The sequence below is a fragment of the Oncorhynchus mykiss genome, chromosome 15 (genome assembly GCF_057628025.1).
Source record: "Oncorhynchus mykiss isolate SJ-2025 chromosome 15, ASM5762802v1, whole genome shotgun sequence".
Lineage (NCBI taxonomy): Eukaryota > Metazoa > Chordata > Actinopteri > Salmoniformes > Salmonidae > Oncorhynchus > Oncorhynchus mykiss.
In genome coordinates this window covers 46,260,389-46,285,536 of record NC_143036.1, presented here as the reverse complement: position 1 = coordinate 46,285,536, position 25,148 = coordinate 46,260,389, and the positions used below count along the sequence as shown (strand labels likewise).

The window sequence follows — 25,148 nt, the reverse complement described above, 5'->3', positions numbered from 1 at the left end:
TAATACACGTGTAAGAACTGTATGAATATACTTTTGTCCAATTTTATTATCATTATTATTATATATTTTTTTTTAAACTTGTGCATAAGGCATATATATGTTTTGTCCATTTGCAATATGATTTCATAGGAAGTCAAAAGTCAAAAATAGCAAAAATGTAAAAAAAAAAACTTAATCACACCCTTAAAAAGTGCTTTCTGGACCGTTTTTCGAAATTCTTTCGAATTTTGTGTCAATTACACATGTATAAGAACTGTATCAACATACTTTAGTCATATTTTATTATAATCACTTTTTAAATTGTTTTTAAAACTTTTGCATAAGACATATGTTTTGTCCATTTGCAATATGATTTCATAGGAAGTCAAAATTCGAAAATGTGAACTTTTTTTCTAAACTTAAACTCACCCCCTTAAAGTTCTTTCTGGACCGTTTTTCTAATTTTTTTAAATTTTTTGGTCAATTAAACCTGTTGTAACTAACCATCCCGGGTCCGGGAGCGTTGTCATCATCTGACACTAATTAGCATAACGCAACGGACGTAAATATTGCTAGAAAATATTCCTATTCATGAAATCACAAGTGAAATATATTGAAACACAGTTTAGCCTTTTGATAATCACCCTGTCATCTCAGATTTTGAAAATATGCTTTACAGCCAAAGCAAGACAAGCATTTGTGTAAGTTTATCGATAGCCTAGCATAGCATTATGCCTAGCTAGCAGCAGGCAACCTGGTCACGAAAATCAGAAAAGCAATCAAATTAAATCGTTTACCTTTGATGAGCTTCGGGATGTTTTCACTCACGAGACTCCCAGTTAGATAGCAAATGTTCCTTTTTTCCAAAAATATTATTTTTGTAGGCGAAATAGCTCCATTTGCTCTTCACGTTTGGCTGAGAAATCGACCGGAAATTGCGATCACGACAACGCCGAAAAATATTCCAAATTAGCTCCATAATATCGACAGAAACATGGCAAACGTTGTTTATAATCAATCCTCAAGGTGTTTTTCAAATATCTATTCGATAATATATCCACCGGTTACAATTGGCTTTTCAGTAGGACCGAGAGGAAAAATGGCTACCTCTGTATTTTACGCCAGAATCACTCTGAGAGCCATCAGGTGACCACTTACGCAATGTAGTCGCTTACGCTCATTCTTCAACACAAAGGCGTGAAACTACGTCAAAATGCTGTAGACACCTTGGGGAATACATAGAAAAAGGAATCTGGTTGATAGCCCATTCACTGCTCAATAGGGACGCATCGGAACGCAGAGCTTTCAAAACATGAGTCACTTCCGGATTGGATTTTTCTCAGGCTTTCGCCTGCAATATCAGTTCTGTTATACTCACAGACAATATTTTTACAGTTTTGGAAACTTTAGAGTGTTTTCCAGCCGCAAGACGCCTACCAAAATGACGATCCCAGGGATCAGGAGCGTACCGGTCACCTCTGCTGAGACGCGGGAAACCTTTCAGTCCGGCTAATCAGGGAAGTGATGGAGTCCAGGTGAGTCTGACAACATGCAGGTGAATGTGACAGGTCTGCGTCTTAATGAGCAGCCTGGTGACCTAGATGCCGGAGAGGGAGCACACTTGACAGTACCCCTTCCCCGACACGCGGATCCAGCCGCAGGACACCGACCAAAATGACGATTCCGGGGATCAGAAGCAGACCGGTCACCTCTGCTGAGAGGTGCGGGAAACCTATCAGTCCGGCTGAAACGCGGGAGCATGGCGACCCCCTCCCCGGTGCGTTCGGCTCCAGCTGTAGGACGCCAACCTAAGGGTCAATCCTGGGGATCAGAAGTGGACCAGTCACCCCTGCTGATGCGCAGGAACCTGGCAGACCAGCTGAGGCAGGGGAGCTTGTTGGATTGTACAATATTTGCCCATTATTATTTTAAAGATTCTTCAAGCTCTGACAAGTTGGTTGTTGATCATTGCTAGGCTGCCATGTTCAAGTCTTGCCATAGATTTTTGACCCGATTTTCAAGAACATTCAATGTTGTCTTGGTAAGCAACTCCAGTGTATTTTTGGCCTTTTGTTTTAAGTTATTGTCCTGATGAAAGGTGAATTTGTCTCCCAGTGTCTGTTGGAAAGCAGACTAAACCAGGTATTCCTCTAGAATTCTGCCTGTGCTTTGCTCTATTCCATTTATTTTTATCCTAAAGAACGCCCTAGTCTTTGCAGATAACAAGTATACCCATAACATGATGCAGCCACCACACTTGAAAATGTGAAGAGTGGGACTCAGTGATGTGTTGGATTTGCCCCAAACATAACTCTTTGTATTCACTTTATAAAGTGAGTTTCTTTCAGTTTTACTTTAGTGCCTTATTGCAAACAGGATGCATAATTTGGAATATTTGTATTCTGTAAAGGCTTCCTTCTTTTGAAACTGTCATTTAGGTTAGTATTGCTTGAGAACTACAAAGTTGTTGATGTATTTAACCAGCTAAATTGACTGAGAACACATTCTCATGTGCAGCAATGACCCCCGGGGAAGAGTTATGTGGGAAGGAATGGACGAGCTAATTGGAAGCAGGGGATGATTAAGTGGCCAGAATGGTATGAGGGCCAGATTGGGAATTGAGCCAGCACACCAGGGTTAACGCCCCTACTCTTATGATAAATGCCATGGGATCGTTAATGACCACAGAGAGTCGGTGACAGCCATTTAACTTCCAATCTGAAAGATAGCACCCAACACAGGGCAATGTCCCCAATCACTGCCCTGGGATATTGATTTTAGACCACGGGAAAGAGTCCCTCCTACTGAACCTCCAACACCACTTCCAGCAGCATCTAGTCTCCCATCCAGGGAGTGACCAGGATCAATGCTGCTTAGCTTCAGAGGCAAGCCAGCAATTGCTGCTGGTATGCTGCTGGTTGATCCATCCTCAGTTGTCTCCTATCACAGCCATTACACTCACCATTGGCCTCATGGTGAAATCCCTGAGCGATTTTCTTTCTCTCCGGGAACTGAGTTAGGAAGGACGTCTGTATCTTTGTAATGACTGAGCGTATTTATACATCATCAGAATCTGTGTTAGAAAAAAGGTATTAGGTGAACAATAGGTGAGTAAAGAAATAAAACAAATAAAAATAACAGTAGCGAGGCTCTATCCAGTAGTGAGGCTACATACAGACACCGTTTAGTCAGACTGATTGAGGTTGTATGTACATGTAGATATGTTTAAAGTGACTATGCACATATGATGAACAGCGAGTAGCAGTAGCGTAAAAGAGGGGGTGGCAGGACACAATTTAGATAGCCCAGTTAGACAATGTGTGGGAGCACTGGTTGGTCGGCCCAATTGAGGTAGTCTGTACATGAATGTATAGTTAAAGGGACTATGCATATATTATAAACAGAGAGTAGCAGCAGCATAAAATAGGGGGTTGTTGTTGGGAGGGGCACACAATGCAAATAGTCCGGGTAGCCATTTGATTACCTGTTCAGGAGTCTTACGGCTCGGGGGTAAAAACTGTTGAGAAGTATTTTTTTCCTAGACTTGGCACTCCGGCACCAATGAGAATTGGGCAGTGCTCGGTCTGCCTTTTTCTGTAGTGCACAATCATGTCCTTAGTCTTGGTTATGTTGAGGGATAGGTTGTTATTCTGGCACCACATGGTCAGGTCTATGACCTCCTCCCTATAGGCTGTCTCGTCGTTGTCGGTGATCAGGCCTCCCACTGTTGTGTCGTCTACAAACTTAAGGATGGTGTTGGAGTCGTGCCTGGCCATGCAGTGAACAGGGAGTACAGGAGGGGACTGAGCATGCACCCCTGGGGAGCTCCAGTGTTGAGGATCAGCGTGGCAGATGTTGCTACCTACCCTCACCACCTGGGGGCGGCTCGTCAGGAAGTCCAGGATCCAGTTGCAGAGGGATGTGTTTAGTCCCAGGATCCTTAGCTTAGTGATGAGCTTTGAGGGTACTATGGTGTTGAACGCTGAGCTGTAGTCAATGAATAGCATTCTCACATAAGTGTTCCTTTTGTCCAGGTGGGAAAGGGCAGTGTGGAGTGCAATAGAGATTGCATCATCTGTGGATCTGTTTGGGCGGTATGCAAATTTGTGTGGGTCTATGGTTTCTGGGATAATGGTGTTGATGTGAGCCATGACCAGCCTTTCAAAGCACTTCATGACTACGGATGTGAGTGCCACCGGTCTGTAGTCATTTAGGCAGGTTGCCTTTGTGTTCTTGGGCACAGGAACTATGGTGGTCCACAGACTCAATCAGGGACGTGTTGAAAATGTGGGTGAAGACACCTGCCAGTTGGTCAGCACATGCCCAGAGCACACGTCCTGGTAATCCGTCTGGCCCCGCAGCCTTGTGTATGTTGACCTGTTTAAAGGTCTTACTCGCGTTGGCTACGGAGAGCGTGATCACACAGTCATCTGGAACAGCTGATGCTCTCATGCATTGTTGCTTTGTGTTGCTTGCCTCGAAGCAAGAATAGAAGTGATTTTGCTCGTCTGGTAGGCTCATGTCACTAGGCAGCTCGCAGCTGTGCTTCCCTTTGTGCTCTGTAAAAGTTTGCAAGCCCTGCCACATAAGACGAGCGTCGGAGCCGGTGTAGTATGATTCAATCTTAGCCCTGTATTGACGCTTTGCCTGTTTGATGGTTCGTTGCAGGACATAGCTTCCGGGTTAGAGTCTCGCACCTTGAAAGTGGTAGCTCTACCCTTTAGCTCAGTGTGAATGCCTGTAATCCATGACTTCTGGTTGGGGTATGTACGTACAGTCACTGTGGGGATAACGTCCTCGATGCACTTATTGATAAAGCCAGTGACTGATGTGGTGTACTCCACAATGCCATCTGAAGAATCCCGGAACATGTTCCAGTCCTGTAGTCCTGTAGTTTAGCATCTGCTTCATCTGATCACTTTTTTATAGTCCGAGTAACTGGTGCTTCCTGCTTTAATTTGAGCTTGTAAGCAGGAATTAGGAGGATAGAGTTGTGGTCGGATTTACCAAATGGAGGGAGAGGGAGAGCTTTGTACGCATCTCTGTGTGTGGAGTACAGGTGATCTAGATTTTTCCCCCTCAGGTTGCACATTTAACATGTTGATAGACATTTGGTAGAACTGATTTAAGTTTCCCTGCATTAAAGTCTCCAGCCACTAGGAGTGCCGCCTCTGGGTGAGTGGTTCCATGTTTGCTTATTTCCTTATACAGCTGACTGAGTGCGGTCTTAGTGCCAGCATCTGTCTGTGGTGGTAAATAAACAGCCATGAAAAGTATAGCTGAAACCTCTCTAGGCAAGTAGTGTGGCCTGCAATCTATCACAATATACTCTACTTCAGGCAGGCAAAATCTAGAGACTTCCTTAGATTTCTTGCACCAGCTGTTGTTTACAAATATGCACAGACCCCCCCCCCCCCCCTCGTCTTACCTGAGTGTACTGTTCTATCTTGCTGGTATAGTGTATATCCCGCTAGATAGGATATTACAGTTTTTGATGTCCCGTTGGTAGGATATTCGTGATCGTACCTCATCTAATTTATTGTCCAATGATTGCATGTTGGCGAGTAGTATTGATGGTAACGGCAGCTTTCCCACTCGCCTTCTCCGGGTCTTCATCCGGCTCCTTGTCCTCTGTACCTAAGTCGCTTCCTCTTGCAAATAATGGGGATGTCGGTCCTGTTGGGTGTTTGGAGAATGTCCTGTGCTTCCTGCTTGTTGTCGAAAAAATCTTTATCTAATCCGAGGTGAGTGATCGCTGTCCTGATATTCAGAAGCTCTTTTTTTGCCGTAAGATGCAGTTACAGAAACATTATGTACAAAATAAGTTACAAATAACGTGCAAAAAAACACATAACAGCACAATTGGTTGGGTGCCCGAAAAACCGCTGCCATTTCTTCCGGCGCCATTTTTTCTGACTTTGATTGGGAGTCCCATAGGGCGGTGCACAACTGGCACAGTGTTGTCCAGGTTTGGTGGGGGTAGGCCGTCATTGTAAATAAGAATTTGTTCTTAAACTGACTTGCGTAGTTAAATAAAGGTTACATTGTTGCCAATACAATAATGCAGAAAATACTTCACAAACCTTAACATAAACCATTAGTCAAATTGACCCCAGAATTAGTATATAAACATAATACCTTTAAAAGCCCAGTGCAGTCAAAAACGTGATTTCTCTGTGTTTTATATACAGTGCCTTCGAAAAGTACCCCTTTACTTTTTCCACATTTTGTTTGGTTACAGTGTTATTCTAAAATATATATATTTAATCCCTCAATCTACACACAACCCCCCATAATGACAAAGCAAACCTTTAAAAAAAAAATTAAAAACTGAAATATTGACATTTACATAATGGCAAAGTAAAAAGAGGTTTTTAGAAATATTACATTTACATAAGTATTCAGACACTTTATTCAGTACTTTGTTGAAGCACCTCTGGCAGTGATTACAGCCTCATGTCTTCTTGGGTATGAAGTTACAAGCTTGGCAAACCTGTATTTGTGGAGTTTCTCCCATTCTTCTCTGCAGATCCTCTCAAGCTCTATCAGGTTGGATGGGAAGCGTTGCTGCACGGCTATTTTCAGGTCTCTCCAGAGATGTTCGATCGGGCTCTAGCTTGGCCATTCAAGGACATTCAAAGACTTGTCCCGAAGCCTCTCCTGCGTTGTCTTGGCTGTGTGCTTAGAGTCGTTGTCCTGTTGGAAGGTGAACCTTCGCCCCAGTCTGAAGTCCTGAGCTCTCTGGAGCAGGTTTTCATCAAGGATCTCTCTACACTTTGCTCCTTCATCTTTCCCTCGGTCCTGACTAGACTCCCAGTCCCTGCTACTGAAAAACACTGCCACAGCATGATGCTGCCATCATGCTTCCCCGTAGGGATGGTGGTAGGTTTCCTCCAGACATGACGGTTGACATTTAGGCCAAAGACTTTCATCAGACCAGAGAATCTTGTTTCTTGTGGCCTGAGAGTCTTTAGGTGACTTTTGTCAAACTCCAAGCGGGCTGTCATGTGCCTTTGCTGAGGAGTGGCTTCCACCTGGCCACTAGGGAAAAGGGCGATACTTAGTCAGTTGTACAACTGAATGCCTTCAACTGAAATATGCCTTCCGCATTTAACCCAACCCCTGAATCAGAGAGGTGCAGGGGGCTGTCTTAATTGACATCCACATCTTCAGGAGCAGAATTACATATTTTTACTTTGACAGCTCAGGGATTCAATCCAGCAACCTTTTGGTTACTGGCCTAACGCTCTAACCACTAGGCTACCTGCCACCTCCTACCATAAAGGCCTAATTGGGGTAGTGCTTCAGAGATGGTTGTCCTTCTGTAAGGTTTGCCCAACTCCACAGAGACACTCTAGAGCTCTGTCAGAGTGACCATCGGGTTCTTGGTCACCTCCCTGACCATGGCCCTTCTCCCCCGATTGCTCTTGGTGATTCCACACTTCTTCCATTTAAGAATGACGGAGGCCTTCAATGCTGCAGAAATGTTTTGGTACCCTTCCCCAGATCTGTACCTCGACACAATCATGTCTCGGAGCTCTACGGACATTTCCTTCGACCTCATGGCTTGTTTTTTCTCTGACATGCACTGTCCTTACATAGTCAGGTGTGTGCCTTTCCAAATAATGTCCAATCAATTGAATTTACCACAGGTGGACTCCAATCAAGTTGTAGAAATATCTCAATGATGATCAATGGAAACAGAATTCACCTGAGCTCAATTTCGAGTCTCATAGCAAAGGGTCTGAATACGTATGTAAATAATAATTGCTACTAATAATAATAGTAACGATTACCTGCTGCATTCAAAGATAACCAACCTACAGTACTAGACCAATCTTCAGTTGTGTCATGCTTGTTGTATTGAGTGATAAACATGGTAATGCATTCACCGATTGCACGTAAAGGAAGATACTTTTGCATATATATTGTATTTGCACACCCCTTCAAATGAGTGGATTCGGCTATTTCAGCCACACCCATTGCTGATGTGTATAAAATCAACCACACAGCTATACAAGCTCCATATACAAACATTGGCAGTAGAATGGCCTTACTGAAGAGCTCAGTGACTTTCAAAGTGGCACCGTCATAAGATTCCATCTTTCCAACAAGTCAGTTCGTCAAATTTCTGCCCTGCTAGAGCTGCCCGGTCAACCGTAAGTGCTTTTAATGTGAAGTGAAAATGTCTAGGAGCAATAACGGCTCAATCGCAAAGTGGTAGGCCACAGAACGGGACCGCTTAGTGCTGAAGCGTGTAATAAAAATCACCTGTCCTCGGGTGCAACACTCACTTCCGAATTCCAAACTACCTCTGGAAGTAACGACAGCACGAGAACTGTTTGTCGGGAGCTTCATGAAATGGGTTTCCATTGCCGAGCAGCTGCACACAAGCTGGAGTGGTGCCCTTTCCTGTTTCAGCATGACAATGCCCCCGTGCACAAAGCGAGGTCCATACAGAAACGGTTTGACGAGATCAGTGTGGAAGAACTTTACTGGCATGCACAGAGCCCTAACCTCAACCCCATCAAAGACCTTTGGGATGAATTGGAATGATGACTGAGAGCCAGGCCTAATCGCCCAACATCAGTGCGGCTGAATGGAAGCAAGTCCCTGCAGCAATGTTCCAACATCTAGTGGAAAGCCTTTCCAGAAGAGTGGAGGCTGTTATAGCAGCAAAGGTGGGACCAGCTCCATATTAATGCCAATGATTTTGGAATGAGATATTCGACTAGCAGGTGTCCACATACTTTTGGTCATGTAGTGTAGTTCATGCTTTGTTATCCAACTCATCTTGTGTCCTTTCTGTCATCCTGTGAACCCTGTTCATTGCTGCTCGTGGCTATATTTTGTACATACTTTTTTGAATGTATCCTTAAGTATATTTTGTGGACATTCAAATTAAATAATTTTTTGAAAGTACTATATACTTAAAGGAAAGTTTATTTTTATTTTTTGCCAAATCTCTGTTTGATTTTAAGGTTAGGGTTAGCTAACATGCTAAGTAGTTGCAAACTAACAAAAAACAGTAAGTAGTAAAAAAGTTGCTAATTATCTAAAAGGCTAAAGTTGTCTGTGATAAGATTCCAACTCGCAAGCTTTGGATTGCACCCACCCCAACCAACCACCCTACTTTAGTTTTTGCCTTAATTAGCCAAAGTAATTTGAGTGTCCAAGATTTACATTTACTATGTTATATCTAGTCTATCACCTCAGGCTTGTTCTGCAGTATGTGGGCACACATAACACATAAACAAAGTCTTGAAAAACACCAATACATCCTTTTATTTAGATGTTGTACACTGGAAATTGTGTCATTACAAACTTTTTTATAGAATTGTTAAAAAAAAAATTTAAAAGCCCCTTTTTGTGATATCCAATTGGTAGTTACAGTCATCTTGTCCCATCGCTGCAACTCCCGTACGGACTTGGGAGAGGCGAACATCGAGAGCCGTGCGTCCTTCAAAACACAACCGCACAATAAGGGTAGGTAACAACACATCAGTTACACTGATCCTCAACACGTGGGCCCCTCAGGGGTGCGTGCTCAGTCCCCTCCCTGTTCACTCATGACTGCATGGCCAGACACCAACACCATCATTAAGTTTGCCGATGACGCAACAGTGATCACCGACAAGACAGCCAATAGGGAGGAGGTCAGAGACCTGACCGTATGGTGAAAGGACAAAAACCTCTCCCTGAATCATATTTTTTGGTTTATTTAACTAGGCAAGTATGTTACCAACAAATTTGTATTTTCAATGACAGCCTAGGAACAGTGGGTTAACTGCCTTGTTCAGGGGCAGAACGACAGATTTTTACCTTGTCTGCTCAGGGATTCAATCTTGCAACCTTTCGGGTACTAGTCCAACGCTCTAACCACTAGGCTACCTGCTGCCCCAATGTGATCAAGACAAAGGAGATGATTGTGGACTACAGGAAAACGAGGACCGAGCACTCCCCCATTGTCAATCAGTAGAGTTTAACAACGGATGTAGGCTACATTACAAGTGTGTACGCACTCTCAACCATTGTGATATAATTAATTGGCACAACCATTGTTGGCAAATGTATTGCATATCTGTTGTTCCACCCGAGTGTAGACGAAGCCAGTTAATGCTCCAATTCATGTCAGTCACACTAAATTTAAATATTAATTTGAGTGATCTTAATTTTACTTAACACGAAGTCATACAGTGCCTTAAGCCGCACTTTTTCTTGGTCCTCCCTGCTGGGGTCAGGGGGCTTCACGTTCCGGAATCGAGGACAAATGGAATGGAATATTAACTAAGTATGCATAATGTATAAAGATATCCACACAGTGAATTAATTGGCCACATTTATTAATGAAAATGACATTTTAATGAAATATTTACCACCATTGTCTATACGGCACGCACAGTAATGGTGGCAGCTTTTGGTTTGCTGTGTATTTTAAAAACAATAGCACATAGTTACACCATGGGCAATAACAGATATGGAAATCATTCTCAATCTAAGTAACATCTGTAAATGAATGAGACCAGGTGTGCCTCGTCTGATTGCTGATACTATCTTTGTATATTTTCTTTTGAAAATCTGCCACTGAACCACACACTTCTATCTAGTGAGAGCGAGAACACAACATTGCATCGTTAATTAGCTGGTTGTCCCATTGAAGTCAACATTACTTTCATGGGAGACCTTTTAGTATGGATAAAGGCTTGAAAGCAGGTAAATAGACAAAAGAGTGACACCACCACAGCTGCATGAATGTGTGATCTCTCCATATGTTCATTTATCAATTTCCAAGCCCAACTAACTAGACAGAACAGTGTTCAGGCTACATTGTTGTCATTCAGTAAAGGTGTAGCTAGCTACTGTAACATTACTGTACTAGCTTACTGTAGCTTGCAGACTACAACCAAGCTAGATAACTACAAACAAACAATCCATTTCATCAACAGGCTTTTAGCCCTACTCCAGCACTTTGTATTTGAAACAGCTTTAATTTGAAGGTATTTTCATCCATATCGGGTGAACCGTTTAGAAATTACAGCAGTTTTTGAACATAGTCTACCCATTTTAGGGGACGAAAAGTATTGGGACAAATTCACTTATGTGTATTAAATATCCGGAAACAACTTTATTGACCTCTAGAACTAGATCTATTCAATCTTCAACAAAACCCAAGTCAGTAATTAATTGAGGAAGTCATTATATATGCGCGCAAGTCTGTAAGTCAATCAAATGTAGTTATATAGCCCTTTTTACATCAACAGATGTCACAAAGTGCTATACAGAAAGCCTAAAACCCCAAACAGCAAGCAATGCAGATGTAGAAGCACTGTGGCCAGGAAAAACTCCCTGGAAAGGCAGGAACCTAGGAAGAAGTCACTTTGGATAAAGGTGTCATATATGATTATATATTTAATTCTTTAGAGTCTAAGACATTGGGGGAGGGGGGGGGGGGGGGTGCTAAGCTGACATATGGAATTGTTTTAAGATGGTCATACTATGTATCATTTAGCTATTTGATTTGGAATTTTAGGACCCCTTTAGGTATCAACAAAAATATATAAATACATGATTTGATAAAATATAGATTTTGGCCTTTGCTATTAAAACCAACATAAACACATTGAATAATACATGCATAAATGGGAAAATAGACAGAAAATAAGACATCATAAGAAACAAGGTTTTTGAAGTATCTGTCCTAAATCTAGGAGATATAAGAAAGCTCAGGAAACCTGTTTTTGCTTTGTCATTATGGGGTATTGTGTGTAGATATGAAGGGGGGGGAAACAATTTAATAAATTTTAGTATAGGGCTGAATTACATAACAAATGTGGGAAAGGTCAAGGGTCTGAATACTTTCTGAAGGCACTGTATATGTATTTGACACATATTTAATGTCCAGTGAGTCCAGTGACACTTGTGTGGGTTATAGAGCAAAATCGAGTTTTGTAGGTCAAACCGTTTGGACACTACAGACATTTTTGTGACCGATTTTTGGGATGTTCTGACAAACACCGCTCTAGCTCTGTCACCATCCACCACAGATGTGGAAGTACAACACTGGCGGATGCGGTGGACTGAGACGCATCCAATGTGTCCTGTTTGGCTCAGTTGGTAGAGTATGGCGCTTGCAATGCCAGGGTTGTTGGTTTGATTCCCATGTGGGACAGTATGAAAATGTATGCACTCACTACTGTAAATCACTATGGACAAGAGTGTCTACTAAAATGTAATGCAAAAAAACCTCATATCTCTAGCTTGAACTGACACATTTTGATGGGGCGTCAATCGACTCTAGGGGATTAATTAAGAAATAAGGCCCAAGGGCGTGTGGTATATTGGTCATTATAAACACAATACAATATACAACCATACACTCCACCTGAATCTAAATACAGATTTGGATGCAAAACTGAAATATGTGGGCATCTCAGAAATGCATTCAAAAAAGCTTATAAGCCCACTTTAGTACAGCATCTGTAGCTTCAATGATTCCAAATGAATGATGTATATATAAATACTGTACTTATTTATCATTGTCCAACCACAGACTCCCATGATGCAGTGCTGCGGTTCAACGCAGCGCCCACCGTGGGGTACGAGAAAGACGTCGGCTCCAAGACCACCGTCCGCCTCCTTAACTCCCAGGTAAACACACACACGCCTAGTATCTACGTTTAACCACACACCTACACAGTCATTTTTTGTTGTTGTTGAGTGAACTTAAAACAATCAAGGCAAACAGCTGCAATTCGATTTCTACTGAACTGAGTCATGGCGCTGGAGGGAATAGCAGCCATTTTACGGGCTCCTAACCAATTGTGCTATTTTGTGTTTTTTTTAGATTATCGTAACTTTTTTTGTACACAATATTTCCGTCATCGTTTCCTATGGCCGAAAAGAGCTTCTGGACATCAGAACAGCGATCATTAACCTCAATTTGGATGAGGTTAATGATCGCTTGAATAACCCAAAGAATTGAGTTACTTTCTCGGATGTGTTCTTGCTCATACGAGCACCACACTTCTTCTTCTCCCAGAGGAGAATGACATACCGCTCATCCTCGACCAGGCCCAAATCCCAGACACTTGAAAAAGGAAGAGGCGCCATTATAGAGGCCCGCGTGCGGCATACCTGACGAGACTATGTCTGAAAGTGGATAAACTGCCTCGACCCTCATGCAATCACTGGAGAATTAACTGGACGAGCTCCATTGGAGACTATGCTATCAACGTGATCTGAAGAACTATAATATCCTATGTTTCTACGAGTCGTGGCTGGAAAAGGACATGGAACATTTTAATCTAGCTTTTTTTTCTGGCCACCGATACCTTAAAAAAAAGGTAAGGGCATGGTACAGAAAACCAATCAGTATCTGGTGTAACCGCCATTTGCCTCATGCAGCACGACACATCTTCTTCACAAAGAGTTGATCAGGCTGTTGATTGTGGCCTGTGGAATGTTGTCCCACTCCTCTTCAATGGCTGTGCGAAGTTGCTGGATATTGGCGGGAACTGGGACATGTTGTTGGACATTTCCATCCAGAGCATCCCAAACATGCTTAATGGGTGACATGTCTGGTGAGTATGCAGACCATGGAAGAATTGGGACATTTTCAGCTTCCAGGAATTGTGTATAGATCCTTACTACATGGTGCCGTGGATTATCATGCTGAATCATGAGGTGATGGCGGCAGATGAATGGCACGACAATGGGCCTCAGGATCTTGTCACGGTATCTCTGTGCATTCAAATCGCCATCGATAAAATGCAATTGTGTACGTTGTCTGTAGCTTATGCCTTCCCATACCATAACCCCAACTCCACCATAGGGCACTCTGTTCACAATGTTGACATCAGCAAACCGCTCTCCCACACATGGTCTGTGGTTGTGAGGCCAGTTGGATGTAATTCCAAATTCTCTAAAACAACATTAGAGGCAGCTTATTGTGTTGGGTGACAAAAGTGCACATTTTATTGTCCCCAGCACAAGGTGCACCGTTGTAATGATCATGCTGTTTAATCAGCTTCTTGATATGCCACACCTGTCAGGTGGATGGATCATCTTGGCAAAGTACAAATGCTCACTAACAGTAATTTAAACAAATTTGAGCACCAACATTTCTGGGATCTTTTATTTCAACTCATGAAAAATGGGAACAACACGTTACATGTTGCGTTTATATTTTTGATCAGTGTATTTACCAAAAGAGTTTAAATCTATAGTTTTCGTACTGGTCTTCTTACCACCACAAACCCATTGCTGGCACGAAGATCGCACTCAACAAGCTGTATAGGGCCATAAGCAAACAAGAAAATGCTCACCCAGAGGCGGCGCTTCTAGTGTACGTTATTTTAATGCAGGAAAACTTAAATCCATTTTACCTAATTTCTTCCAGCATGTCATCTGTGCAGTAGAGGTGAAAAAACTATAGATTAACTTTACGCCACACACAGAGACGCACACAAAGCTAACTCTATTCTCCTGAATCCTGCTCACAAGCAAAACAAACAGTACCAGTGATGCGCTCAATACGGAAGCGGGCCTATCAGATGAGCGAAATGCCTTCCATGCTCACTTCATGGCAACCAACACTGAACCGTGCATGAGAGCACCAGCTGTTCTGGATGACTGTGTGATCACTCTCTCTGTAGCCGATGCGAGTAAGACCTTTAAACAGGCTAACATTCATAAAACAGATTACCAGGACGTGTACTTAGAGCATGCACTCTCCCTGAACCAGTCTGTAATACCTACATGTTTCAAGCAGACCACCAAAGTCCCTATGCCAAAGAATGCCAAGGTAACCTGTCTAAATGACTATCGCTACATAGCACTCACATCTGTAGCCATGAAATGCTTTGAAAGGTTGGTCATGGCTCACAACACCATCATCCCAAACATCCTGGACCCACTCCCAATTCGCATACCTCCCCAACAGATCCACAGATGACGCAATCGCTAATGCACTCCACACTGCCCTTTCCCACCTGGACAAAAGGAACACCTACGCGAGAATGGTTTTCATTGACCACCCAACTTGTTGTGGGAAGCTTGTGGAAGGCTACCCAAAACGTTTGACCCAAGTTAAACAATTTAAAGGCAATGCTACCAAATACTAATTAAGTGCATGTAAACATCTGACCCACTGGGAATATGATGAAATAAATAAAAGCTTAAATAAATCATTCTCTCTACTATTTCACTTTCTTAAAATGAAGTGGTTATCCTAACTGACCTAAGACAGGGAATTTTTACTAGGATTAAATGTCAGAAATTGTGAAAAACTGAGTTTAAATGTATTTGGGTAAGGTGTGTGTAAACTTCCGACTTCAACTGTATATCGACGGGGCTGTAGTGGAGCGGGTTGACAGCTTCAAGTTCCTCGGTGTCCACAAACACACCAACACAGTCTTGAATGCAACAACAATGCCTCTTTCTCCTGAGTAGGCTGAAAAGATTTGTCATGAGCCCTCAGATCCTCGAAAGTTCCACAGCTGAACCATTGAAAGCATCTTGACTGGCTGAACCACTGCTTGGTATGGCAACTGCTTGGCTGTAAGGCGCTACAGAGGGTAATTCGGACAACCCTGTACGTCACCGGGGCCAAGCTCCCTGCCCTCCAGGACCTCTATACCAGGTGGTGTAATAAAAGGCCTTAAAAATTGTCAAAGATTCCAGCCACTCAAGTCATACACTGTTCTCTCTGCTACTGCACATCAGGCGATACCTCAGCGCCAAGTCTGGAACCAAAACGCTCCTGAACAGCTTCTACCCCCAAGCCATAAGACTGCTGAACAGTTAATCAAGTGGCTACCCTGACTATTTGCACTGACTCTCTAGCACCGGCTCTATGCACACTCACTGGACTCCATCCACACACTCAGACATGCTACATTGTCACACCATAACACACATACATTCACACACACAAAACACACAACTTGTACTTACTTTTTAACTTTGCATTGTTGGGAAATGGCTCATAAGTAAGCATTTCATGGTAAAGTCTACACCTGTTCTATTTGGCGCATGTGACAATTAACATGTTATTTGATTAATTTCACTCAACTTTGGGGCAGAAAGGTTTTGCTAACTTTAGGGATCTGCATCTTTCCCTTTCATATGTATCTAGCTAGATACATGGCCTCCTATACAATACAGGAATGATACATTTTAGTTTGAACTTTGAATTTAAGACTTTAAGAACTTTTCAATGCTACTTGCAATGCAATTTTGAGGTCTGCGCACGTCAGAAACCTAGAGAGGTCATCCATAGTGTCATTAAATGTGAAGACTGTTATTTTAACAAATCAATGCTCTGTGTGTAACTATTATTATGTGATTAAATTAATAATGTAAACTTTAATTAACTAGGAAGTTGGGGCACCACGGACAAATGTTTACAGAGTCTCTATTTCCCGAATCGACTCTTCGGATATTTTCATATCTTATCTTAGTCTTCCATTAATGATTATTAATTGTTACCTCATTAGTCTCATTCCATACGTCGTAAAATTATTGCTTATCTGCACAAACCCTAGTTTCCATAATGAATCAGCATATTCAAATTGGCTTAATTGTATATTAACTATCTAAATAATCACAGAAATACATAAAACAAACATTAAATGTTGGTTACTAACAATGATAGGAATGTCCCGTAGTCAGATATGATGGCTTGGTAGACAAAGGGAAGGGGTGGGGTGGGGACTGAGAGAGTGGGAAAGACAAAATGCATTCACTACATACAGTCTATAATTCTATTCATTGACATGGTATACCTTTGCACATGAACAGCCACTAATTCGGGAATAATTGCAATTTATATATTTACACCAGTATGTCGTTGTTGTCTTCTCTGTTGGAATCCTCAATCGTCCTTTAGGGTTCATCAGAGTCTCTGGTTAACTTTCCCAGAAGTTGCAATGTCTTTCGTGGTTGTAGGTGGTTAGAATGAATACTTCAGAGTACCATTCGGAAATGTTCTCATAGAATAGATGCTTCGGCGGTTGTCAGTATTCTCGTTGTAGACTTACATCATTTCTAGCTGCAGACGAGTAATTCTACGTCTAAGATTTGCTCTTATTCTGTAGTGATCGATAGTCTCAGAGTTGAACCATTTCCAGCCGTGTAGCAAATTCTCCACGTGGTATGGTCTTTGTCCTTTGGTAGAGTTGTAGTGCCAATTATTTCTACATTTCGCATCAGGAGTGGGTTTTATACTCTGTCGAAGAAGGGGCGGTTCTATGACACCTAATGTGATGTCTGAGCTCACGGGGTTGTGGCCACTGACTAGTTCATCTTTACATGAAAATCCATGCTCTCATTTAGAAGGTTAATATCACATTACATCTTTTCACAAATACGTTTCACAATATTTAGATGTAAGCCTGACAGCTGTACACTTTAAGCGATACAGTTATGTGAGTTTCCTGTCCTTCGTGAGATCACCAAATGAAACACACTCGTCATAACTGTGACTTAAGTGTCCACGGACCATTCCCACATTCTCAAAAGTAAAAATATAGTTTAATTCTCCCATTTTGGGGATTAGGAGTTTGTCCAAGAGAGATGCTTTGTTCTCTTAGACTCTCTCAATACTGCATGGCAGTTTCTACCAGGTATTAATGACCTGTCGAAGCACAAACAGACCCCACAGAGCCCCAGGACAGCAACACAATTAGACCCAACCAAATCATGAGAAAACAAAAAGATAATTACTTGACACATTGGAAAGAATTAACAAAAACAGAGCAAACTAGAATGCTATTTGGCCCTAAACAGAGAGTACACTGTGGCAGAATACCTGACCACTGTGACTGACCCAAAATGAAGGAAAGCATTGACTATGTACAGACTCAGTGAGCATAGCCTTGCTATTGAGAAAGGCCACCGTAGGCTGACCTGACTCTGAAGACAGGCTATGTGTACACTGCCCACAAAATTAGGTGGAAACTGAGCTGCACTTTCTAACCTCCTGCCAAATATATGACCATATTAGAAACACATATTTCCCTCAGACTACACAGATTTTGAAAACAAACCCAATGTTGATAAACTCTCATATCTACTGGGTGAAATGCCACAGTGTGACATCACAGCAGCAAGATTTGTGACCTGTTGCCACAAGAATTTAACCTGTCTACGATATTGGTTCCCAATTGGGAATCAACCCTCCCACGTTCAGCTGAAACGGTGGCGCATGGAACGCAAAAATATTCTTAAAAATATTTAACCTCCACACATTAACAAGTCCAATAGCTCAAATGAAAGATAAACACCTTGTTCATCTAGCCAGCAAGTCAGATTTCTAAAATGTTTTACAGCGAAAACATAGCACATATATATGTAAAACCACCACCAGACACAGCTCATTTGAATAGCCAAAACATGCAATCAACAAACGCAGGATTAAAAAATAAATCGCTCACTAACCTTTTGAAAATCTTCATCAGATGACAGTAATATGACATGTTACACAGTACATTTTTTTTTTTCAATAATATGCCATTTATATCCATAAATGTCCATTTACAGTGAGTTCACGTTCAGAAATTACTCAAAAATGCCTGCAGGAAATCTAGGTAGCGCGGCAAGATAACGTAAATAGACATCATAAACTTTGACTAAATATACATGTTCTACATATAGTTAGAAAGATACACTGCTTCTTTATGCAACCGCTTTGTTAGATTTATTTTTAACGTTACAGAAATCGCACACTATTCAATATGCTGAGACGGCGCTCAGTTCCAAGCTACATTTCTACGTAATGTTGGAGTCAACAGAAACACAGATTTAAGCATAAATATTCCCTTACCTTCGATGGTCTTCGTTCAGAATGTTCTGGAAGGCTTCATACTTACCCAATACATCGTTTGGTTTCAAGTCTTGCGTCTTTGTATTAGCTACTGCTAATAACATCAGCTGAAATGCACCCAAAACGTCCTCTGGTCCGGAAAAGTTGTGCATCAAAACTTCAAAATTACATATTATATGTCGACTAAACAGGTCAAACTAAGTGCAGAAGCAAGCTTTATGATGTTTTAGACACGCAAAACAAACTTCAATTCAATCGGCCATCGTCTGCCCTTCTCTTGAGTGCTGGAACAAAGGAATGGCTGGGACCAATTCGCGCCCCTACGCACAGCCTATTCTCTTGTGGCACGCACTAATTTCACTCCCATAGGGTCAAATCCCCATTCTCGCGGGATTTGAACCATTCAAAGCTCTACTGAAAGAGGACATCTAGCGGAAGAGATAGAAAGTCTCCCCAGAATCATAACTGGTTGGGAAGGGTGGGGGCCATGACGTCAAAGTTGCTCCAACTTTCATGGCCACAAAAACTAGTTTGGAAGAATGCCTGCCCTGTGAGTTCTGCTATACTTACAGACATAATTCCAACGGTTTTAGAATCTTTAGAGTGTTTTCTATCCAATAATAATTATTATATTTGCATATATTAGCAATTTTTGACAGATTTTTTTTTCAGTTTACTAGGGGTACCCAATCTCTCCAAAGGGGGCATATGTCTGCCATAATGTACAAGAGTCACCAGCAAGTCACCGTCCATCAGTCAATTAGATATCATTCTGACACCAAACTGACACAAACTGACACCAAACCCACTTTTTCCAACTCGTTTAGTAGCCAACTATCACATACTTCAGAGCTGGCCCAAAATTCACAACGCTTTCGGTTCAAACCATTAAAAAAAACGTAAAACACATAGTTACATTCTAGCTGCGGGTTCTGATATTATGTGTAGGCCTAGCTGAGGCAACCCCAAATCCCAAGTTTCGGCTCGATAGGTCATTTGGTGTCCGAGCAAGACCCTAATTGGTGCTGAAAATCCACTTTTTTCCATGACTTGCTGCGGGTTCCTTGAATTAGCTATCGGACAGAAACGTTGGGGTCCGTCTATATGGGCCGAGACGGTCGCAATGCACCTAGTCTTGCGACTCTGGAACATTTCTAAATGTCGTCATTTTCGTGATGCAAAAATGAATTGAAGTCATTGCAAATGTATGAGGCTGTTTCTCGGCCCGAGAACCTTCTAGAGCCACGTAACTCACCACGCACTATCGACCTAAGGTCTAGAACAGGTTTCTAAAGTTTCGGAACTCTAGGTCTGACGGTTCTTTAAAAGTTCCATCAAGGTTAACTAATGCAGGCAGTGTATGTCTCTATGCACCCCAATGGGTCCCTCCTTCCAAGCTGTGTGTGTGATTTAGTTTTCCTTTGAAATTTTATGGGAAAAATTACTGATTTACAGTTCATGGGGGTTGCCTAATCACACATATGAAGTTTTGGACAGATCTGACATTTTTAACCCTTCGAAACAGCCCCTGTGACACCAATTATGGCACTTCCGGTTGGCACAGGAAGCTATAAGTAAACACATATCCTCAATGGGGTATGCTTTTACAGAATCCTGAGTTTTAAGTCTTTACGTTAAGAACTGACTGATTTACACATTTGATTGAATGCACTATTTATCAAAAACTGCAGGCAGGGTACGGATATACACTTTTAGGGTGATTTTAACCACTTCCGGTTGGTCCAGGAAGCTTAGAATCCACACAGGTAGACCTCATAGTGGCCTGATGGACTGTCACCGAAGACAGGTTCATACGGCATTCATAACCCACATAGGCTTCAGGTTGAATTTAGGAGTGCAGGCAATGTATTCCTATGGGGAGAGAAGTCCATGCAAACTGTTTGATGTAAACACCTTCTTTTAACTATTAAGGGTTAATGCCACACGGTCAAGGTTAGGCTTGCACGGATCGGGAGGACCTTAGGAACGTACCTGAGGTCGAATTGTGCTTCTCACCCTAACGGTTCTCTCACGGTCACCCAAAAGCAAATTACGTTGTGGGGCAGGCTTCATTTTGGGCCTACTTTTCTAATGGTCGCTGCGATTAGACCGAGCGAGCTACGGTCAAGTGGGATATCTCGTTGAACTCGGCACGGCCTAGAGAATATGGGAATGCCATTGCAGGCTCTCTATGTCTTTAAGCACCACACTTTTTCACTCCATCCTTGCTGTGTGTGTGTGAGAGAGCTTTTCTTTGACATCTGTTGGGAGAAATGACTGATTTACAATTCATGGGGGTTGCCTAATCACACATTAAGTTTTGAAAAGATCTGACCTTTTTAACCCTTGGAAACAGCCACTATGACACCATTTAAGGCACTTCCGGTTGGCACAGGAAGCTATAAATAAACTCATATCCTGATTGGGGTATGTCTTTACAGAATCCTGAGTTTTAAGTCTTTACGTTAAGAACTGAGTTATTTACGGAGGGTTTAGTGAGTGTGTGTTATTTCAGAAAATCATAGCAAATCACAGAAATCTCACAGAGCTCCGCAGCACACTTTAAAAAGATTTGTATGAACACCCTGCAACTGGATCTGTAACTGTTTAAAAAATATATATTTTTGAACATCACCAATTTGTCATTGTACGATTTCTCTTAAATGACGATAGATAAATGGCTGGTTCTTTTTTTATTGACACCGGAGGCTCCTTGACTTTGACGTGAAGTGGAATTTTTTTTTCTCTATTTTCATTTTGGACCTTTAATGCCAGAAAAATGGCCATAACTCAAAAACCGTTGAGGCCTAGACGCCATCTTGTTCAGGGCCAACTGCCCATTATGCCAAACCTACGCTCACCAAGTTTCGGCTTCGAAATATTTTCCGTTTTGGAGATAAGGCCCCATCGTGATTCGTGATTTTTTGTACATTTGCAATACGATTGCTTATGCCCTCTTGTGGGATTTTCCGGGACAGTGGAAAAATGACCAAAATTTGTTTATTTTATAAAACGGAAACCGAATGTCCGAGAGAGAGAGTTTGATGACTTCCTGGTAGGTCCGGCCCTGCCGCTCGGCCCGACGCCATCCGCAAATTTTAGAAACGTTCTCGGACGTCTAGTAAGGGACCGTACATTTGCAATACGGACTTTCTCACTAACCATACGGCAAATGTCAAAATGTTATTATTATTATTTATTCTGCAAATTTTAGAAACGTTCTCGGACGTCTAGTAAGGGACCGTACATTTGCAATACGGACTTTCTCACTAACCATACGGCAAATGTCAAAATGTTCCCTTAAGGTATGTTAATCAATTAGTATATTTGAGTTTAACCACAATATTTGTTGTATTATTTATTCTGTCTTTTCTGGTGGCTTAAACTGAAATTGCAAACAACTTTCCATAGCTTGTAAAAAAATATATAATATTTTGCAGATTGTTTTGTTAAAAAAAGGCCATTCTTGAACATGAGGTAAGACATTCTTAGTAATTTGTAAACAAATCAAGTTTATTATTTTGAATGATTTATTTATGTTTTTAGAGGGAGAGAAAAAGAAAGCCCACCATCACCTCATACATCTTTTTGTGTAAGAACATAGTATGTGGGATTCATTTTAAGAAATGTAGCTTTATTTATATTATGGTGTTTCTATTCCAAGAAAAACAAAAAACAAAACCCTCAGGGTTACCTTTAGGAAAATATGACGCTGTACATCGTGACCTTTATTTAACTAGGCAAGTCAGTTAAAGAGCAAATTCTTATTTACAATGACGGCCTAAACCAGTCAAACCTGGATGACACTGGGCCAATTGTGCGTCGCCCGAAGCGACTCCCAATCACTGCCAGTTGTGAAACAGCCAACCTAACTAACAAATACATTTGACGATACAATTCTCCCCAGACCCTCCTTCTTGGCAAGAGTATTGTCCTGCTAATAGCCCATAATGGCGCTGTGGTTCCACACCCTAATTGTAGTCTAACCAATACCCAAACGGAGATTCAGTGAAAATAAAAATCTTGTTGATTTATCAAGACCAGTCCCCATGTTTGTCTCGGAGCAGTGCTGTCTTGACCTCTGAATGCTGTCTCTTCCATTCAATTTGAAAGAGTATTTACCAGTAAGCAACCATTTGTTTACCTTCTTTAGTCTACTTTGATCCAATATTTCTGTCATTCAGTGATATTTATTCCCATAGTAATTTGTTATGGATCAATAATGGAATAAACATCTGCATTTTCAAAGAGTATTTTTATAATTATTTGATTAACGAAAGCACAAAGATGCTGATGAAGAAATACAGTACTGTACAGTATATGCTTTATCCGATATGTTGCGGTTGCATGAGGTCGCCCACACGCACTTTACATTTTGGATAATAAAGCATTTAAAGCATTTTGAAGATAGACGCCGCCTGCATTTGTTTATTAGGCTATGGTAAAGTGCCTAATTCCTTCAAGCGCTCATTAACTCTGTCTTTAATGCTTTTTCGGGTTGCATCAGTCATGGACAAAAACTTCTGAGACATAGTATTAATGATGAACCCCAAAAGGTTCACTTGTAAGCCACATTGACTCGAGATCCATCCCAGTTGGTATTCTGTGTCCACTCGTTATATTTCTCTTCTGTTACACATCCTTGGAATAGCAGAACAGCATAACGGTCCAGACTGCCCTTGCTGTGCCTGGTGAGCAGTTGGTCAAGGTCTATTGTCAGAAGAAGAATGGAAATGTCAGGTTACAGTTCTAACGGGTCGCACCATAGAAAGAAGCTGGGATGAAAACAATGTCCATTTCATCTGTTCTTTTTGGTCACAATGTCATTTTTGGGTGAATTAACAGCTTGTTTTTGAATGGTAACTGTGTTAACAAACAGATCACTGACCATTTTGAATCCCACCGTACCTTCTCCACTATGCAATCTGGTTTCCAAGCTGGTCATGGGTGCACCTCAGCCACGCTCAAGATCCTAAATGATATCATAACATCCATCGATAAAAGACAGTACTGTGACCTGGTCAAGGCTTTTGACTCTGTCACCGCATTCTTATCGGCAGACTCATAAGCCTTGGCATCTCAAATGACTGCCTCGCCTGGTTCAACAACTACTTCGCAGACAGAGTTCAGTTTGTCAAATCGAAGGGCCTGTTGTCAGGACCTCTGGCAGTCTCTATGGGGTTGCCACAGTGTTCAATTCTCGGGCCGACTCTTTTCTCTGAATATACAGTTGAAGCCGGAAGTTTACATACACTTCGGTTGGAGTCATTAAAACTCGTTTTTCAACCACTCCACAAATTTCTTGTTAACAAACTATGGTTTTGGCAAGTTGGTTAGGACATTAATTTGTGCATGACAAGTCATTTTTCCAACAATTGTTTACAGATGTAACGATCTGGCTGTCGTGGGTGTGAAGTCAGGCGCAGGAAACAGAAAGTTCAATATAGTGCTCTTTCAATGCACACACGGTGAACAACGGCCACCCCACAAAACACTGGGTGTTCAAAACAAATGCCCCAAACGCAGGGACGAAAACAGTCCAGCAAAATCCACGAACAGAAACAAACACGTTCGTCTCCAACATACACAAATGTTACAATAATTAATCACGCACAAAGAAACAGGCGGGCCGGCTGACTAATAAAGCCCGACTAATTACCACAAACTCATAACAGGTGTAACCAATAAACACACAAGGAGGGGGAGGAAAGAATCAGTGGCAGCTAGTAGGCCGGCGACGACGACCGCCGAGCGCCACTCGAACGGGAAGGGGAGCCACCTTCTGTCGAAGTATTTCACTTATAATTCACTGTATCACAATTCCAGTGGGTCAGAAGTTTACATACACTAAGTTGACTGTGCCTTTAAACAGCTTGGAAAATTCCGTCATGGTTTTAAAGCTTCTGGTAGGCTAAGTAACATAATTTGAGTCACTTGGAGGTGTACCCATGGATGTATTTCAAGGCCTACCTTCAAACTCAGCCAAGACCCGAGAAAAAAAAACTGTAGACCTCCACAAGTCTGGTTCATCCTTGGGAGCAAATCCCAAATGCCTGAAGGTACCACAATCATCTGTGCAAACAATAGTATGCAAGTATAAACACCATGGGACCACGCAGCCGTCATACCGCTCAGGAAGGAGACGCGTTCTGTCTCCTAGAGATGAACATACTTTAGTGCGAATAGTGCTAATCAATCCCAGAACAACAGCAAAGGACCTTGTGAAGATGCTGGGGGAAGCAGGTACAAAAGTATCGATATCCACAGTAAAACAAGTCCTATATCGACATAACCTGAAAGAACGTTCAGCAAGGAAGAAGCCACTGTTCCAAAACCACCATAAAAA

General features: G+C 41.9%; 1 protein-coding gene across 2 annotated transcripts in view; it reads left to right on the top strand.

Annotated features, from left to right (window-relative positions):
* st6gal1 (ST6 beta-galactosamide alpha-2,6-sialyltranferase 1) overlaps positions 1–25,148 on the top strand; it is a 160,048-nt gene that overhangs the window by 64,950 nt on the left and 69,950 nt on the right. For both annotated transcript variants that reach the window (XM_021563263.3, XM_021563264.3), the window contains exon 6: positions 12,530–12,627. In XM_021563263.3, coding sequence (XP_021418938.1) covers positions 12,530–12,627 — 98 coding nt within the window. The remainder of the gene's footprint in view (positions 1–12,529; positions 12,628–25,148) is intronic.